Genomic DNA, 20,584 nt, shown 5'->3' on the forward strand with positions numbered 1-20,584 from the left:
AAAAACACGTGCCCTCTAGCCCTGTTCAAGGAGAGGACTGGGAGAAGCTGTTTGGTGCTGCAGACGATGACAAGGAAAATGATTTTGATGGATTTTAATGAAAATATTCAGAAATATGGTATCGTAATATTTATTCAAGTCAATTAGGATATTATTGTAATACAATAGTTTTTTAACTAAACCATTCGAAAAGTGATTACGGTAACATCTTTTGACCGAAAGAAAGCGCAAGTCATTGTTTTCGTCACGATTTGATCCCACTTTCCACTGTAATACGTACGTCATTTTAGCAAAAATATTACATTTCCGTGAATGTATTATATCAAGCACAGTATGAATAGAATATCATTGTAATATAACAGAATTTTAACCGAAAACTATTAAAAAGACGAGTAACATCTCAAGAACATCGGAAGCTTAGGTAAAGTCTTTTGTTTCCGTCATGTATTTTATCCTATTTTACATTGAAATACATCACGTTTCAGCAAAACTACTATTTATTTCCGAGAATATATTCATTCAGGCGCAGTTTAGGTAAAATATACGTGTGATGTAATAATTTTTTAACTGAAAACGATTCGAAAAACACGTACCCTCTAGCCCTGTTCAAGGAGAGGACTGGGAGAAGCTGTTTGGTGCCAAAATAAAAATCCGGCTAAATAATCCGTCGATAATCGAAACCGTCGATAAAAAATCCGTCGATAAAGAGGGAGTACTGTATTACTTTGATACAACATGATAAATTAGACAAACAATGAAAATAAACAAACAAAAGTTATTTACCAAGACCTCTCTGAGAACAGAGGGATGGAGGGGGAGGGGAGATAAGACGGCTATTTATAGCCTGTCTTTGTGTAGGAAGTCGACCACAATAGAAATAATTCATTTAAAATTTATATTTTTTACATAGACTATTCAGTACATGACTGCGATTCTAAAATATTGTTATATATATATATATATATATATATATATATATATATATATATATATATATATATATATATATATATATATATATATATATATATATATATATATATATATATATATATATATATACAGTACAGTAGTACCCCAATTTATGCGGTCAATTGAACCCTAAGGGTACCGCGAAAAGTGAAATCCGCGTAAATGGAACAACAGAACATATGGGATTAATTCCAATAGAGACTGGCCGGACCCCCAAACTCCACTTTTTGACGACACACAACTATGTTGTAGTAAAATTTTTATCTTAACTTTATGATGGTATACACAAACAAGTATATAGAAGAGGTTAGGTGAGGAAAAATAAAGGTTAAGTTAGGAAAAATAAAGGTTAGGTTAGGAAAACTAAAAGTTATGTTGAACACTTACGTTAGTAGAAGAGATGGGTCGGCATATGGAGATGGAGGCTGGTTCCGAGGCAGAGGGCAGATTACTGGCCCTCAGGTGAATCAACATCACCAGGTGAATCACCATCACTATCCGTTATAGATGTCAGGGCCTCCCTGACAAATCCCTCAGTCACCTTCACCTTCACTGTCACTATCACTGGCTCTGGCTGGCTGTGGTGGGTTGCGGGCGAAGAACTCGGTAATGCTTTTTTGACGGCTAGTGTTAATGTTGTCTTGATACACCGTGTTGTACGGCTCCATAGCCTGCACCAGCCGGGTATGGAAGACTTCATAGCGTTCATCGTCATTGTCACGGGAAAGGAAGGACTACATTTTCTCTGCACACTCCATGGCACCCTTAATATCACTATGACTTAACTTGTGTTCTTCGGAGAATGACGCACCTTCTTCCTCTTCACTGACATGCTCATCTTCCAACATCTCGTCGGCAGTCACTTCAGGATCTCTGATCACCTCCACGATGTCTTCGTTGGTCTCGGAGAAGCCTTCAGCTGTAATGTTGAGCGCAGCTTCTCTGGCAAGGTCCACTGCTACTGCAACAGTCTGAACTTCAACAGTCACAGGTTGACTCCTCCTCTCAGCTGGTGTGCCATGCAACACATATCTCCATGCGTGACGAATCGTAGCAATAGACAGCTGACCCCATGCCTCCACCAAGAAGTCTACAGCTTGTTTGACGTTAAACTTCTTCCAAAACTGTTTGACGAGAACTTCTTGAGTCGCCACCTCTTGTCGCTTCTACTCTCGCTGTCGGTGTCATCCAGCTTACGCAACTCATCCTTGGTGTTGGTAGAGTCGTTCAGGAGCTTGAACTTCTTTGCAGAGTATGCAGCTTTCACATTGCAGATCAACTCCTGGTCCATGGGCTGGATTAATGACGCAGTGTTGGGAGGAAGGAAGACCACTTTTACGTTGGGGTGACGATCCATAAGTAGGGGCGAGTGTCCAGGTGCGTTGTCAAGGAGCAACAAAATGTTAAATGGAACATTCTGTTGCTCGCAGAATTTCTTCACGTGGGGAACAAAACAGTTGTCAAACCAGAAGAGGGACACAGAAGAGGACATCCACGCCTTACGTGCGGTTAGCCAGTGGACATTAAGCTTGTTCATGTCCATATTCTTGTAGGCGTGCAGCTTGCGGGCTGTGTGAATCACCGATAACTTTGGTTTACAGGTACCGGAGGCATTGGTGGTAAAGAGGACGGTGATGCGTTCCTTCTGCAACTTCCGACCCCTTACCTTGCTGGCAGACTGGACAACGAAGGTCTTGGAAGGTAGCTTTTTCCAGAAAAGACCAGATTCGTCCATGATAAACACCTGGTCGTCAGTGTACTGTCCTTCCTCCATAACCTCACGTAAGAACGGAGGAAAATCTCTAGCCGCCACACGGTCAGCACTCGCTTCCTCACCACCAATGTTGATGTTGGTGATCTTGTTCCTCTTCTTAAACCTATGCAGCCAACCAGAGGAAGCATTGAAGGGTTTGGGCTCTGCAATTCCCAGCTTACGTGACACTGCTGTGTACAGTTCACGTGCGTACTCCTGCACTGAACGCGTGCCCACCGCCATGTTGCGTCGCGCCTGAAGAATCAAATAATTCACCAGCAAATTTTCCACCTTTACCAGCACCCTGTTCTGGCAATACTTGATCATTGAAGCACCTGCAGACTTTGTGATTTTCATGTGTTCTTTAATCTTGGCTGAATCCTTCTTAATAGTGCGAATCGTAGATTCGTTGACGCCATGCCGGCGCGCGAGATCAACTTGACGTGTTCCTTTCTCCAATTCTTGAATGATCTGGTATTTCACTTCGTAGCTTAGGCCACGGCGTGTCTTCTTGGGCTTAGGGCGGCTGGGTCCAGGTAAGGAAAGGTTTCTTTCTGGTGGCGGTGGTGGTCCAGCGGAAGCCATTTCACAGAACAATGGATGCACGTATACACTGGGTGGCCTGGAGGGATGAAACTACCGCGGCAGCGTCCTCTTTCCTCCCTTCCTCCCCGGGTGGACACGTCATATTACTTTAAACCAATTACAGCTAGCAGCAGAGGGGGGTAGGGATGCATGGCCAATCACAGTCAGATATGTCATATCACGTCAGTGATAACGCAACAAAGACACACACTGCGCAACCTTACAGCGCGGCTTGCCCAGGCGGAAGGAGGCGGAGGCGGGAGGGGAGGGAGGGAGGGAGGAGGAGGAGGCGCGAGGCAGGAGGCAGGTGGCAGGCGGGAGCAGCGGGTAGCGGGTGGGGCAAATCTAAAAATAGCGCCTCGAGCCGGACACTCTGAGCGTATATGGGTAGATGAACCGCGTTAAGTGAAAGTTCGGTTCTGGCGAGGCACCGCGTATATGCGAAATCACGTTAAGCAAAACCGCGTTAAGCGGGGTATTACTGTGTGTGTATATATATATATATATATATATATATATATATATATATATATATATATATATATATATATATATATATATATATATATATATATATATATATATATATATGCTGATAACCACAAGGAAAGAAGAAAACACGAAGTTCCCAAGCGCTTTCGTGTAATTCATATCTTCAGGGGTGAGTACAGACTAGAGAGAAATACAAATCAAGGTGTATATATACAGAGGAGGGTGAGACCAGGTCCACAATGGTCAGGTATTAGGTAATGACCCTACTAATCTTTAAATAGCACACAACGGTTGGAGGTCAGGTCAGATGGTCAGGTGACCCGGCCTTCTCACCTGGTTACAAATCTTCTTAATTACAAAATTGTCCAGCTTGTACATGCCATTACCAAATTCATGTTGAATGCTTCGGTATGTTTAATAAGACTAGATTCTATGATGTTCCTACTATCAATTGAATTACATGGTAATATTGAGGAGGCATTATCCCAGTCAATGCAATATATATATATATATATATATATATATATATATACAGTGACCCCTCGCTTAACTTAACCTCTGTTAATCTAAATTTCGTTAACAACTGCTTCCATAAGGATTCAATTCGGTTAACGAACAAAATTGCTTCATTTAATTTTCTACTTAATCGACCTCAACATGTTTAGCTTGCACTGGCCGGGCAACCAGCTTTAGTATCAGTCCGCCAATACATTAATCGGTTCTAGGGCTTAAATTCTAACTATTTTAGTAAACATCAAGAAGTTTATACTATTCAATAATTTAAAAGTTTAATATTCAATTTTTAGTCATTTTAACAATTATTGAACATAATTGAAGGTAAAGTGACTAGTTTAAAGCGCAGCATCCAGCTCTCTAACACAGCAAACAGGCTGTTAGTCTCTCTCTGTTTTCACTGGAGGTAACATCTTGCTTGAGACTCTCTTCAACTAAACGCTTTTTTTCTGTGTTTCCAAGCAAATTATTGGTCATTTTGAAATATATTTTACATATTGACAATATTTAATGCAGTGCAGTGTTGATTTAAAGAAAATAATCTTGAAATACACCAAGAGAACAAAATTTTTATGTAATGGCACCATGGGGTGACTTCTCTTCCACCCCAATGCCTTCTTTCTCCCTTCTCCTCCACCCCCATTCTAATTCCCATCATCATCATCATCCAGGAGCTCTCTACATACACACCTCAAAGTAAGTGAACTTTTCTACCATTTTTGTTGAATTTAGGAAATTTTCGGTGAGCTGGAACCAATTACCCAAAACCCATTGAAACAATGTTTGCTAATAACTTCGTTAACGAATCCAACTTCTGAACGGATTAAGTTCAAGTAACCGAGGGGTCACTGTATATATATATATATATATATATATATATATATATATATATATATATATATATATATATATATATATATATATATATATATATATATATATATATATATATATATATATATATATATATATATATATATATATATATATATATATATATATATATATATATATATATATATATATATATATATTCAAAATATTCCTGGTCTTACAAGGAATCCAGCAATGTCAACTATATTATCCTAACTGTAGTTTGAGGTATTATTTATTACTAAAAAGGTAAATATTCTGGTTTTCCCACACATCTGGTAGAGGACCTAATCCACCATCTGTTACATTTGTGAAGAATATTTTTTATTAACTGAAGATATTTCTTTTAGCTCATAAAATTCATACAAATTACTCGCCAGAATATAATTTACATTGCTGGAATTTTATAATTTGATGATCATTTTGAATATAAACATCATAGATTTTACTAGACATACAAATTTTAGATGTAATGTTTACTCTGAGTAAATATGTTATCTTTTTGCAAAAATATGACATATATATTCAAAATATTCCTGGTCTTACAAGGAATCCAGCAATGTCAATTATATTATCCTAACTTTAATCTGAGGTATTATTTAATACTAATGTTAAAATTTAGTTTTTTCACCCAACATCTTTTGAAGGGAGGATTGGTGGGGGTGGGGGAGGGTTGGGACGGACTCATGGGTTGGAAGAGGGGGAGGCAAGGTGGGGTACATTGATTGACAGAGCAGGTTGTGAAGAATATTTTTTTATTAACTGAAGATATTTGTTTTAGCTCATAAAATTCATACAAATTACCCGCCAGAATATAATTTACATTGCTGAATTCATACAATTTGGTGATCATTTTGAATATAAACATCATAGATTTTGCATTAGACATACAAATTTTAGATATAATGTTTACTCTGAGTAAATATGTTATCTTTTGTGCAAAATATATGGCATTTATATTCAAAATATTCCTGGTCTTACAAGGAATCCAGCAATGTCAATTGTATTATCCTAACTTTAGTTTGAGGTATTATTTATTAAAATTTAGTGGTTTCCAAAAAATTTCAGAGAGGGAAGAGCCAGCAGTGTAGTGTGAGAAGAGGGGAGGGAGTTGAGTCCATTATTTGAATGGACATTAACTTGGCGAATTGTATTTCTTATTTCTCTTAAGTATTAATTGTGTGCATGTACCATCATAAAATTAAGATGTTATTTTTACTAGAACATAGGTATTGTGTCGAAAAAGTGGAGTTTGGGGGTCGGGCCAGTTTCTATTGGAATTAATCCCATATGTTCTGTTGTTCACTTAGCTGCTTTTACTTAACACGGTACCCTGTGGGTTTTATTGATCACAAGTATGGGTACTACTGTATATATATATATAGACAGACAGACCCGACTACGACTGCTACGCCTTACTCTAATCGGGTCAGACTTCACGACCGCCGCAGATTTTTATTAATTTTTTTTTTTTTTTTTCAAATGACACGATTTTCTATACCGAAACGTTTCCAGTTAATGTAGTCTCCATGTATAATTAGAAAATTATGGGGCCCCATGCATTCAGCTGACTACATTAAAGGTAAGTGCTCAGTCACACTGTAACCATTCCTTATTATTTAGTACTTTCACTGTACTGTATCCATTCCTCATTATTCATTACTTTTACTGTACTGTATTTCATTGTAGATTATTTATTTAAAAAAAAAAAAAAAAATTATCTGTCGGACTTACTACCTGGATTTGGGTGTGAAGAATATATTTTTGTATTAACTGAAGATATTTGTTTTAGCTCATAAAATTCATACAAATTACCCGCAGAATATAATTTACATTGCTGGAATTCTTACAATATGATGATCATTTTGAATATAAACATCATGGATTTTGCATTAGACATACAAATTTTATATCTAATGTAATAATTTGGTTTACACAAAGCAAATATTTTATCTTTTGTGCAAAATATATGAAGTTTACATTAAAAATATTCCCTGACCTGGAACGAGTCTAGAAATGTCAATTACATTATCTTAACTTTAGTCTGAGGGATTATTTATTACTATACCTTAAAATCTAGTGTTTTCACCCAAACATTTCTCAGAGAGAGAGAGGGGAGTTGAGTCCATTATTTGAATGGACATTAACTTGGCGACTGTATTTCTTTTAAATATTAATTGTGTATGCATACCATCATAAGATTAAGATGTTATTTTTACTACATAGGTATTGTGTTGGAAAAGTGGTTTGGGGTCGGCCAGTCTCTTTTGGAATTAATCCCATATAGTATTCTGTTGTTCACTTTACGTGGTTTTCACTTTCTGCGATAATTCCCGTGGGTTCAATTGACCGCAGAAATCGGGGTACTACTGTATATATATATATTTCATGTAGATCCACAATGCAAACGTGGATAAGATAAATCTTGATAAAATCACACGGGAAAAGGGAAACAATGGAGAACCTTAGCTTGCCTTTATTCAAGACATCTTCAGAGGCAACTGGATTACATGGACACAGAGAGGCTTAAATATACAGGGTGATTTCGGGGATTTTTAAGAGTGTTTCTAATTTTATGCATTTTTTGGCTTTACTTTGTATGTGCTTTTTCTGTAAATTGGAACCAATTGTGTTTGTTAATCAAGGGACCACTGTATTATTTTCGCATTTTCGACCTAAGACCAATTCAACTTACGACCTGGATTTGGGTCCCTAACCCCGTCGTAAGTCGGAGAGCAGCTGTACTTCGACAGGTAGTTCTGCTATAACGCGATAATTGTGTTCTTGTAAAATATCGTGTTATAGAAAATCGCGTAATAGAAATAACAGGGCTTATGGAGAAAATAGGGTTAGGTGCAGTTTACTCGAAATCGAAAAAATTTAGTAGTTAGCCTAACACAAAGGATAGCACAGTCTAAATAAATGTTACATTCATATCTAATAATGAAATCATACAGTAAATTTAACACTTTACCTTGAAAAATATGAATTAACTTGATGGGGAGAAGGGTGATTTTGAGGTTGATAACATCAAGCTTCTCTTCAAGTGTTATATCCTTTCTTTTACGATAATCACCGAATTCTATCATCAGAATGCTTTTGATATTTACCATATTCACAGTTAATACCACAAAATTGGAGAAATAGTAAGCAAAAATATAGCAAACGCTTATCGCGATATACAAATATTGTTCAATCTCATAAATCGCTAGAGCAAATTCCGTATCAAAACACGTTATAGCAGAACTCACTGTATCAAGATCAAAGTCTCAAAACTTTTCCTCCAACTTAGACAAAGCTCAAAGACTTTACCTTCACCTTTCCCCCAAACAACCCTACAACTAACCTACCCTTTGTTTTTCCGAGCTATATGTATAGTTTTCTTCTGGTTGTGTGCGCCCCCCTGTTTGTTTTTGGGGTCCGCGCTACATCCGCGGCGATGACAGTCTTCCAAACAGTGATACAGTCCGTTGCCGCCAAGTCAGAGCACGGCGTAGCTCTCTCCACCAATCACGGCACTGCCTCATCGCCCACACGCAAGCTGTGTTTAGCTATGGCACCTTTTTTCTCTCACTAAAATTCCCTTCCATCATCCCCCTTAAACTTCCACTGAACCTCCTTCCCCCCCTGTCACTAGCCTTTATTGAATGATTGATATAAAATACTAAATACTATGAAATGTATAGAAAAATCACGAAATATTGCATACAAGATGGCGAGTGCTGGCAACTTTGCTGTACTGTATTGGGGAGAGCTGTGTGAGTGGAAACATTAGCTGTTACCTCTGTAAACAAGAGACTGATACTGTTCTATACTTCAGCACAAAAGCTCATATGGGACTAAGTGTGGGATTTGGGGAGAAAATTAATTATGTTTCGATAATGTTTTATTAACCAGACACCAAATGAACCTAAATAATACAGTACAGTCTCAGAATTATGGTAACACATACCGTATATCTCGGCGTACAAGGCGACGGAGTGTATAAGATGACCCCCAAAATTTCCATTTAAAAAGTAGGTTTTGAGCTCTATTCACTATACAATATAAGACTACCTCAAATGTGGCACTTAACATTGGGAGCTTACTGACCTAGTAGTCCTTTACCAACCATCCCATTGACCAGTGCTGTTTACACATTCTTGGTTTTTAAAATAAGGCCAATTCACTTCAAGTAATGGCATCAAATGTTACCGGTTGGTGTAGTGTAAACATTTGTGACGTCACTTAAGCGTCTGTTGTTTAACTGGAACTAGTCGGTGTCGAGTAAAAATTTTCCATTTACTTGAAATGGATTTATCGATTTATTTGTTTATTCAATTTTTCAATTTCAATTTCAATTGTTTATTCCTTGATAGAGGAAGTGGGATCCTAGTGCTGTCACTAGGTACCCCTGTACAATGACACCAGAAGCATCTGGCAAGCGTGACAAGTATATACAGTATAAATATTATAAAGGGGCTTACTAAAGCCTAAGGAAGGAAGGATATTCCTTTAACACATAATCAATGTTATTTACAAAATATCTGGCCAGTATGGGGGGGATCATCGTGTCTCCATCAGGGGGTCGTGGAAAACTGTTTATTTATTTATTTATAATACAGCTAGACCCCGACTTACGACTGCTTCAACTTACGACCGTCGGGACTTACGACCGCCGCAGTTGTGACCATTTTTTTTTTTTCAAAATGACACACGCATTTTCTATACAGAAACGTTTCCAGTTAATGTAGTCTCCATGTATAATTAGAAAATTATGGGGGCCCCATGTGCATTCAGCTGACTACATTAAAGGTAAGTGCTCAGTCACACTGTATCCATTCCTCATTATTTATTACTTTCACAGTATTGTATCCATTCCTCATTATTTATTACTTTTGCTGTACTGTATTTCACTGTAGATTTTTTATTTAAAAAAAAAAAAATTATCTATGTCGGACGTACGACCTGGATTTGGGTCCCTAACCCCGTCGTAAGTCGGGGTCTAGCTGTATACTGTAATATATTAAACACACTGCAAGTATTTTCTTTAATTTATAAACTTGCTTCGCGACAAAGGAAGGCTATACCCGGTAGGTGAAGTTTACCTGATACATTTATGGTTGCATCATCATTAAGGATCAAATTCTAAATCAGATGACGTGACTTCGGCTTCTTCATTCTCATCCTAAATTTAGCATGAAGAAAACTACCACTGTCGGTAGTTCCAAGAATTATCGCAGTCATTTACTGAATATTCTTTGTAAAAAAAATAAATTTTAAATGAATTATTTATAGGAGATAAGTACAGTCGACCCTCGTTAATTCGGACTAATAGGGGGGGGAAGGGTGTCCGTTTTAGCTGATTGTCCGAATTAACCAATTTAGGGGTTAATATTGCATTATATTTCAAAGTCATTGTTTTCGTCACAATTTTATCCCACTTTCCACTGTAATACGTACGTCATTTCAGCAAAAATATTACATTTCCGTGAATGCATTATATCAAGCACAGTATGAATAGAATACCATTGTAATATAACAGGATTTTAACCAAAAACTATTAAAAAAACGAGTAACTTCTCTTGAACTTCGGAAGGTTAGGTAAAATCTTTTGTTTTCGTCATGTATTTTATCCTATTTTACATTAAAATACATCACGTTTCAGCAAAACTACTATTTATTTCAGAGAATATGTTCATTCAGGCACAGTTAAGGTAAAATATACATGTGATATAACAGTTTTTTAACTGAAAACGATTCGAAAAACACGTGTACCGTCTAGCTGATACTCAACAGCTGGTGGTGCGTCATGCGTCGTTGTAAACAATAGGAGGTTGAAGTAGATTACTGGGTATTATATTAAGCGTGAAATATTGAAAAGGTTTTTAGTGCCGGTATTTTTTGTAGATGAATGAGAACTGTGATACCGTATATGATATGATAAGTTAGCCTGTGCTAAGAATTTCAACATAGACTACTGAAAACACGTTGTAAGGTAATTTAGCCTATTGTAAGTCGGTGAGCTTCATTTGCTGAAGGAACTGCACAACTTTTCATTACTAATTGCTACATATTTTACGTTTCCATTGTTTACTGTCTGAAGCTAAAAGTTGCATCCCTCCCCCACACTAGTGGTGGAGATGTTACATTTAACCAAAAAGATGCCGGTGTTTTATCCCAGCAGTGGGTGGACCAGCATTTTAGCTTAAGGTCTGCGTAGGTAATATTCCTACAAATCTAAAAAAAAAAAAGTTCAGATTTTGTTCGAATTATCCGAAATCCGGATTAAAGGGGTCCGAATTAACGAGGGTCGACTGTATTATGATCAGTAAATATACCGGTATGCATTACTGGCCACTTCGGACACAAAGATGGGCTAAAATTAGCCCTATCTCCCCCCTCTTACAACGGTCACTTTCCCTTTTTTGTCTCGTCGCTGGTAAATGGCGGGCAGTACATGATGATAGCTGTGTTTATTACAGGGGTATGATGTTATTTTATGGCATGTTAGACAGGTTTAAAATACATTTTTATTATTTTAATATACCGGTAATCTTATTTTTAATCCAGCTTCCCAAACGTAAGTTTCAGTATAAAATAATGAGTGGTAGGACCGTGTGAGTGGTTTACGCTGTTCTCCATCACCACTCCTAACACGCTAAAAAACAATATGTAAGAGGTAAGGATTTTATATACGGTATTTAAGACGACCCCTAATTTTGGGCTGATTCTTTTAAGGTTCAAATTCCGTCTTATAGGCCGAGATATAAGGTACACACACGTGTATGTAAAATAATAATAATAATAATAATATACAGTCGGCTCTTAACATACGCGGGGGTTACATAACAGAGATACCCGTGGATGTTAAAAATCCGCATATTTTTGCTGCCCCCCCAAAAAAAAATCCTGGCCCCCCCCATGTCCTTATTTACCTTATATACCTGTGTGTAGTTCGAGTTTTTAAGACCAAATTATTTGGCAAAAAATTGGGGGTCGACCTCTAAACGGGTAATAGTTTCGTTAGGTTGAAAAATATTTACCAGTAACTACCAGTAAACAATGGAAACGATGCACCAACGCACCACCAGCTGTGAGTGTCGGTACAGTTGCCAGGGCAGATCTCTTGCGTCATCATAGCAAGCCCAAAGTAGCCAAATCCATGGTATGGTAGCACAGGACGATGTAAAACATAAAGTATTCATTTATTAAAGTGTATTTATAGATACTGGACATAAATTTTTGTTCATTACATTTGAAACATCAATCTTTGTTAATTAAATTTGAAACAAAAGAAAACTACGATACTGTATTTTTATTAAAATATTACATCACAAGTATATTTTACCTTAACTGTGACTGAATGAATACATTCTCGGAAATAAATATGGAAATGTAATATTTTTGCTGGAATGACGCACATATTTCAGTGGAAAGTGGGATAAAATCATGACGAAAACAATGACTTTCGCTTTCTTTCGTTGTTCAAAAGATTTTACCGTAATCGCTTTTCGAATGGTTTTCAGTTAAAAAACTGTTGTACTCGTACTGTATTACAATAATATTCTATCCTATCATTAGCCTTATAATCCCACAACTGAAAACCATTCGAAAAGCGATTACGGTAACATCTTTTGAACGAAAGAAAGAGAAAGTCATTGCTTTCGTCACAATTTTATCCCACTTTCCACTGTAATACGTACAACATTTCAGCAAAAATATTACATTTCCATGTTCTCAGAAATGAATGGTAGTTTTGTTGAAACATAATGTACAGTATTTAATATTAAAATGCAAAAATAGCTATAAAAAAAATTAATACACCTCGTCCCTGCTCCTGCCAGTCACCTCCTCCCCGCTCTATCCCTCCGCCTCCTCCCTGTTCTATCCCTCCGCCTCCTTCACATCGTCACTACTGTTGTATTACAATAATATTCTATCCTAATTCACTTGAATAAATACTACTATACCATATTTCTGAATATTTTCATTAAAATCCATCAAAATCATTTTCCTTGTCATCGTCTTAAGCACCAAACAGCTCCTCCCAGTCTTCTACTTGAACAGTGGCTGGAGGGTACGTGTTTTTCGAATCATTTCCAGTTAAAAAAATGTTACATCACATGTATATTTTACCTAAACTGCACCCGAATGCATATATTCTCAGTACTAAATAGTAGTTTTGCTGAAACGTGATGTATTTCAATGTAAAATAGGATAAAATACATGACGAAAACAAAAGACTTTACCTCACCTTCCGATGTTCAAGAGATGTTACTCGTTTTTATAATAGTTTTCGGTTAAAATACTGTTATATTACAATGGTATTCTATTCATACTGTGCTTGATATAATGCATTCACGGAAATGTAATATCTTTGCTGAAATGACGTACGTATTCCAGTGGAAAGTGGGATAAAATCGTGACGAAAACAATGACTTGCTTTCTTTCGTTCAAAAGATGTTACCGTTATCGCTTTTCGAATGATTTTCAGTTAAAAAACTGTTGCATCACAAGTGAATTAGGATAGAATATTATTGTAATACAAAAGTTTTTTAACTGAAAACCATTCGAAAAGCGATTACGGTAACATCTTTTGAACGAAAGAAAGCGAAAGTCATTGCTTTCGTCACTTTCCACTGTAATACCTACGTCATTTCAGCAAAAATATTACATTTCCATATTCTCAGAAATAAATAGTAGTTTTGCTGAAACGTATTGTACAGTCGACCCTCGTTAATTCGGACCCCTTTAATCCGGATTTCGGATAAATCGGACGAAATCTGAACTGTCCATATCAAATTTCTGGTTCTGGGATTGTCCCAGTTGCTATTGGGGTTGCAATTTCAAATTCTGTGTCACTACTAAAAAATAACAAAGTCCCTGGTGCACTCTAAGATTAAGAGAAAATGGACGACTCAGGAGTGCTGAAGTGAGAAAAAACGGACTCCTATGACGGGGCATTCAAACAGAGACATGGCTACATGTTTTGTGGACTAGCCACTGTACAGTATCCTTTTCATCACTTTGTAACAAACCTCGTTATGCCTATGTGTTTCTGATAATTACCATATCATTATATATTTATATATTTAGCGGTTGTACAAATACAAGGCCTCACACATGCCATTCAGACTGACAGACTTGACAAGTTTTACCAACCATAAAGACAGTTGAAGCTTTAAACATCACTCACAATGGATCTTGAATATTCCAACTGTAATCAGACATACCTAAGTTGCCTCAACAATTGCAACCCCAGTTGCAATATCAAATTCTGTGTCACTACTAAGATATAACAGTCTCTGGTGCACTCTAAGATTAAGAGAAAACGGACGACTCAGGAGTGCTGAAGTGAGAGAAAACAGACTCCTATGACGGGGCACTCAAATAAACATACACATAGCTGTATAATGCAATATTAACCCCTAAATCGGTTAATTCGGACAATCGGCTAAAACGGACACCCTTCCCCCCCTATTAGTCCGTTTTAACGAGGGTCGACTGTATTTCAATGTAAAATAGGATAAAATACATGACGAAAACAAAAGACTTTACCTAACCTTCCGATGTTCAAGATATGTTACTCGTTTATTTAATAGTTTTCGGTTAAAACACTGTTATACTAGTGATATTCATACTGTGCTTGATATAATACATTCACAGAAATGTAATATTTTTGCAACTATAATGCTGATGTCAACACAAGCATGGTTACAGCGAGACTGACTGAGTGAGGGAGAGCTATGCGTGTGTGTGTGAGGTTGCGGGAACGGGCGGTGTCCTGTGTTCGGTGCCGCGCGCAGGTTGAATGGCGCGTGATTTGAATGTACTTCAATTACTTCAATGCACAGAATATTCCTCCGGCGGGGCAATCCGCGTATTTGCAAATCCGTGTATGCTAAACCCGCGTATGTTAAGGGCCGACTGTATTAAACGGTTTATTAATAAAGTTGCAGCCGGTGGCTGAAGATATACAAACTTACATGCGATTTAGACATAATAATATACGCTCAATACATTTACAGGGCTGTACAGTATATAAACAATAGATGGGATGGTGCTATTCTTATATCTATCAGTGCAGGCTCTTATGGGCTGAATTTTGTTGCAGTGGCGGACTGCGCGAGGTGGGCAGGGGACTGCCGGTGGCAGGAAGTGGCGATGACGAGGATGGTGCAATAGTCCACTATCAAACCCTGCTAGTGCGTGGTGGTGGAGGTCACTGAGGGATGGCATTTCCAGGGTGGAGAGAGCATTGTTGTAGGTGGAGTAGTCTGCGCTAAGTATGATTCTGCAGGCCCTCTTCTGTACTTTCTCTAGCTGATGTCGTTGGGTAGAGTCGAGAGAAGACGACTAGGCTGGTGACGCATACATTTATTTAGGGAGAATAAATGCGTTGTAGATAGTCCTCAGCTCTGGCGTGGGTGCCCCAAGTGAACTGAGTCGTTATAGTATGTAGAATCGGTACGAGGCTGCCTTGATAGTGTGTGTGTGTGTGTGTGTGTGTGTGTGTGTGTGTGTGTGTGTGAGAAAGTGTGTGTGTGTGTGTGTGTGTGCATAAAAAATAAATAATAATAATTAACGGTTTATTAAGATAACATGGCAGCCCGAAGGCTGAAAATATACAATGAACAGAGGTGATAGGTTACATATGGTGAAATTAGGGAGTGGGTCACTTGATTGATTAAGCTTTCAATACAAAACATAAGAAACACAGAGCTGGTCAGTAGACATTCTTGTGACCTGATGTCGGCGCCAACAAAGTCCTTCCCACTGTCTTCATGGCCGTTGTACCTGACAGCTAAGCCGCTATCACACTACAGCTGCCGATGCACCTCGTGGTCTGGGTAGGTCCACCAGCTCACACAGGGTGTTGGAGATAGTTTTTGTTCCTCGTATGACGTAGTTAGGAATTCACAGTTCCTCACCTGGGTGGAGTAAGGAGTCCTCATTTCTCTCCTGATGTAGTTTTGAGTCTTTCTTGGCTTCTCATCCAGTGTTGGTGGTGGTGAGTGTACGGCAGACCCTGGGTGTGTCAGTTCCACGTCAGGTCAATATTGACCGCTAAGCACGATTGTCACTCTTAACAGTAGTTTCTTTCTTTCGAGTTGAAATTGTCACTTTTGTTTATCACTTGTGGGTTGATCGTTAATCTTTGCACTGTATTGTTGGTGGGAGGATGTTGATAAATCCAGATGGGGAGGAGGAGATGGGGAAGGGGAAGCCCCGACAGACCAGGCTGGCAGCTGTCTCCATGGTCAAGAGACCACGGCCGAGTCAGCGGTGACTACACACGTCCTTACCCTATAAAGGCTGAAGAGTGTGTGAGTGTGTGTGAGTGTGTGTGTGTGTGTGTGTGTGTTTATGTGTGTGTGTGTTTATGTGTGTGTGTGTACAGATGATCCACTACCTCCTCTCACTGAGTCAGGTTAACAGAAGCTGTTTAAGTCTTGGACTTCTCTAGGTTTTAAAGCCTGAAAGCTTATCAAGCTTATAAATAAATCATTCTTGGAAGGCATACAAGTTGTCAAGGTCAGTTCAGCCTTGGACAGTGACTCTTCCCACCAACAGCTCTCAAAATAAAAATGTTGAAGCTAATGACACCAATAATTAGAAAGATTCTACGGCTTCACTGCAGCAACAAAATTTATTTACATATTACATACCGTACATAATATCATTAATAATCACATAAGAAATAGTGTATAGTACTATACTTCTCTCACAAGGAAGAACATTAGGGAGACACAACACTCATACATTAAACTATACAAGTGAGTCACTTGGATGGAGCTTTATGGTGAGGACTTGACAGCTGGTTCAATATACTTAAAACAATAAAATGTTCAACAAAGTTCGAGTTCCTTACTTCATCCGGGTGAGTTTTCCTAAGGATGCGGGAAGTTTGCGTAGCTTATTCCCATCAATTTTTAGGCTGACAAGATTACACAAGCGCCCCAAGGTGTGTGGCAGGTACTCCATCTATACACAAGGAGAAGACAACAACATAGAATACTGTACTCTACCCTGAACTAAGTCAACCCAGGGGTGATCTGTGTAAGTCACAAGTCCACAATAGAACAATACATTATTCCTTTAAATCAAGTTATCTTGTCTTATAAAACAAAGAATTATCTCCTCTTCAACAGTAGTACTCTTTAACCTTTGTGTACTTTAATGATTAAAAACAGAAGAGTTGTCCTCACAACCTTTTATGGCTCTTCTTGAACCAAGGAACTGATGTACAGCACTGTACAGTATCTGCCTGGTACTGTACAGTATCTGCCTGGTACTGTACAGTATCTACCTGGTACTGTACAGTAGGGGGCAGGGAAAAACACTTTTATTTGAGCTGCAGGCTGCACTTTTCAGGCATCGTTTGTATGGCTGTAACAAACACCTGTGCAAAATTTCATGCCATTTCATGCATACTTACCCTGCCGCATCGCGAACGACTTTTTGTCAACTTTTAGTGTATACCAAAAATTAGGTGTCATTTAATGTTTTCCAGGATAATGATAAATTTTACATGGGTGACATCGATTTAATTCACATGTTATTTTACAGGTACACCGTATAGAAAATCATTACAAGTTCATATTGAAATTCTTTTTTGTGCGGAACCTTGGCATCATTTTCCTAGACAATAATCTTTGCCTAATATATCCATCTCTCGATTCGTATCCCGTCACTTCAGTGCAAGCTTCAGTCATCACTTTTATGCCTCTCTCGACCGCCTGAGTGCTGTTTGGCCACTTGGGCACCACTAATGGTGTCTCAAGAATGTCATTAACCTGTAGATTTGACAGAGAAGCAATGTAAGGAGGCTCAGTCTTGAGTTCATTCCTCCAGTTAATCATGGAATGATAGTTTTTTGCTTGCCACTTTAGTTTCGGAGTCACCACCTTTCTCATGTTGACTACAGGAGGCACATCCTCATTCCCATCTCCATCTTTACCCTCCTCATCAGTATAGTTTAACAAATTCTCGTCAACAGCAGCATCAGAATCTTCCTCCTCCTCTTCAGATCTGCCAGTGCATTCTTCCTTTTGCTGATTCTCCTCTCTAATTTTTCTTATCATTGAGACAGCTTTTTCTCTAACAGTCATGTCCTCATCTGCACACATACCAAGAAGAAGTTGATCTGTGTGGGCGAAGTATGCATTTCTCTGGACAGCCTTCTTCACTATCGTCTCCTCCTCACTATTCAGGTGTTTCATATATAGCAGGGACTGGAATACGTTCCTTGAGCCGTGTGTTACGTAAGGGTGTATCTTGATGTAAAACCACATTGGAGCACTGAACTTTATTATTGTAATGACAATTCTTTTCAACTCATGGCTGGGTCTTGATGTTGCTACATACAGCCTGAGGATTCTACTCCATAAGGTGTTCCACCTTGACACACAGGGAGGACCTGGCTCAATAGCAGCCAAGTCATCTTCAACAATACCTGTGATAACTCCTTTACAAATCCTATACAGGTATTTCTGATCCCAGGACAGATCTTTCTCCACTTCATCATTAAACACAGGGAAATCAGGGAAACTGACTGGCTGGAAGGCGACAACTGGAAGCTCAGACAAAGACTCCTTGATCTGCTTTCCAATGGGACCACGCCAATGCTCAGGACCACTTGGTTTACCATCATAGTGATAAAAAACTGCGCGGAAAGGCAGCTCATTTCCGTGAAGCTGACATATGAAATAATGGAGCGGGTGACCAAGTAACATTTCAAGATGATGAATGACTCCATTTTCTGATCCTACATTTACATTGGTTCCATCACAACCAACACACACCATGGGCTGCTGGGTTAGATTTTTCTCCACCAGAAACTCGTGAATAGTTTTGGCAATCTGCTTTCCGTGTCCAGTCTTGGGAGTCACATGTGTGAGATATTCATTGCCAGAGATATGAAAAAAAAGTTGATAAACACTGAACAGAACATTGCACCGCCACAGCGGCTGTTTGGCTAGTACTGTAAGTAAATTTAAAAATTTCAGTAGAAAATGCGGCAGACTAAACCTCGACATATCAGCTTCAAATTTGGCATGGAGTCTTAGATATGTATAAGGAACAATGCCTGAAGAGTGCAGCTTTGAGCAAAATTTCACTGCCCCCTATTGTACAGTATCTATCCTGCACTGTACAGTATCTACCTGGTACTGTACAGTATCTACCTGGTACTGTACAGCATCTACCCTGCACTGTACAGTATCTAACCTGCACTGTACAATATCTACTTGGTACTGTACAGTATGTACCTGGTACTGTACAGTATGTACCTCGTACTGTACAGTATCTACCTGGTACTGCACAGCATCTACCCTGCACTGTACAGTATCTACCTGGTACTGTACAGTATCTACCTGGTACTGTACAGTATCTACCTGATACTGTACAGCATCTACCTGGTACTGTTCAGCATCTACCTGGTACTGTACAGCATCTACCTGGTACTGTAGAGTATCTACCTGGTACTGTACAGTATCTACCTGATACTGTACAGCATCTACCTGGTACTGTTCAGCATCTACCTTACACTATTCATACTCAATTTCTGTCCCCTTAGGGTCTTCTGATCACAATCTTATATCTATTAAATGGATCTGGGCACCACCACCTCCCCCACCCCCCCCACCCCCCCCACTAAACATCAACTATGGCACTATCGGAGGGCAAGCTGGCAATCCTTGCGAGAATTCTTCACCGACTTTCCTTGGGATGAATGTTGCTTTTCCACTCAGAATGCCTCGGCATGTGCTGACAGCATTGGGGGGTTATACAGGGTGTTATGAGTGCATTTATCCCATCTTCTACCAAAACTTTCACTTTACAATCATGGTTTGATCGTTCCTGTTCTTTTGCTTGTACGGTGAGATAGAGCATATCGAGCTATGAAACTATCTCTTTCTCCTATTACCCATTCCTCTTTCATTACTTCTAGGAATCGTTGTAAGGCTATTCTTCGTAGGGCCAAGCGGAATTTAATAAAAAGAAAGACCATTGTCCTGATTAACTCTTCTTCCAGTAAATCCTTCTGGTCCTGAACCAAAAACATCTGTAATAACGTCTGCATTCCTTCTTTTCCTCCTCTCTTCTGACCTGATAACTCTATGGCCAACTCCCCCCCCTGACAAAGCCAATCTCTTTGGCACCTTATTCTCCTCTAATTCCACCTTAGACAATTTTCAACTCTATCCCTCCTACCCCTGCTCCCCCTACTGAACCTATGCACTTTCCTATAATCTCCACTTGCAGGGTTGCTTGTGTGCTATCCAGGTTGGATGTGAGTAAGGCACATGGACTGGACAGAATACCCCCTTGTGTTCTTAGGGAGGTTGCTCAAATTCTAGCCCCTGTGCTTGCTAGCCTCTTTCGCCTTTACCTCAAAACCCAAACTTTTCC

The 20,584-nt window shown here is 38.7% G+C and overlaps 1 protein-coding gene across 2 annotated transcripts in view; it reads right to left on the reverse strand.

Moving 5' to 3' along the window:
• Window positions 1–20,584, reverse strand: part of LOC121862265 (leucine-rich repeat protein 1-like) — a 53,665-nt gene that overhangs the window by 23,970 nt on the left and 9,111 nt on the right. For both annotated transcript variants that reach the window (XM_042360377.1, XM_042360376.1), the window contains one exon: window positions 17,043–17,155. In XM_042360377.1, the coding sequence (XP_042216311.1) occupies window positions 17,043–17,155 (113 nt within the window). The remainder of the gene's footprint in view (window positions 1–17,042; window positions 17,156–20,584) is intronic.

This window comes from Homarus americanus, unplaced genomic scaffold (assembly GCF_018991925.1).
Source record: "Homarus americanus isolate GMGI-L3 unplaced genomic scaffold, GMGI_Hamer_2.0 scaffold31037, whole genome shotgun sequence".
NCBI classification, from domain to species: domain Eukaryota; kingdom Metazoa; phylum Arthropoda; class Malacostraca; order Decapoda; family Nephropidae; genus Homarus; species Homarus americanus.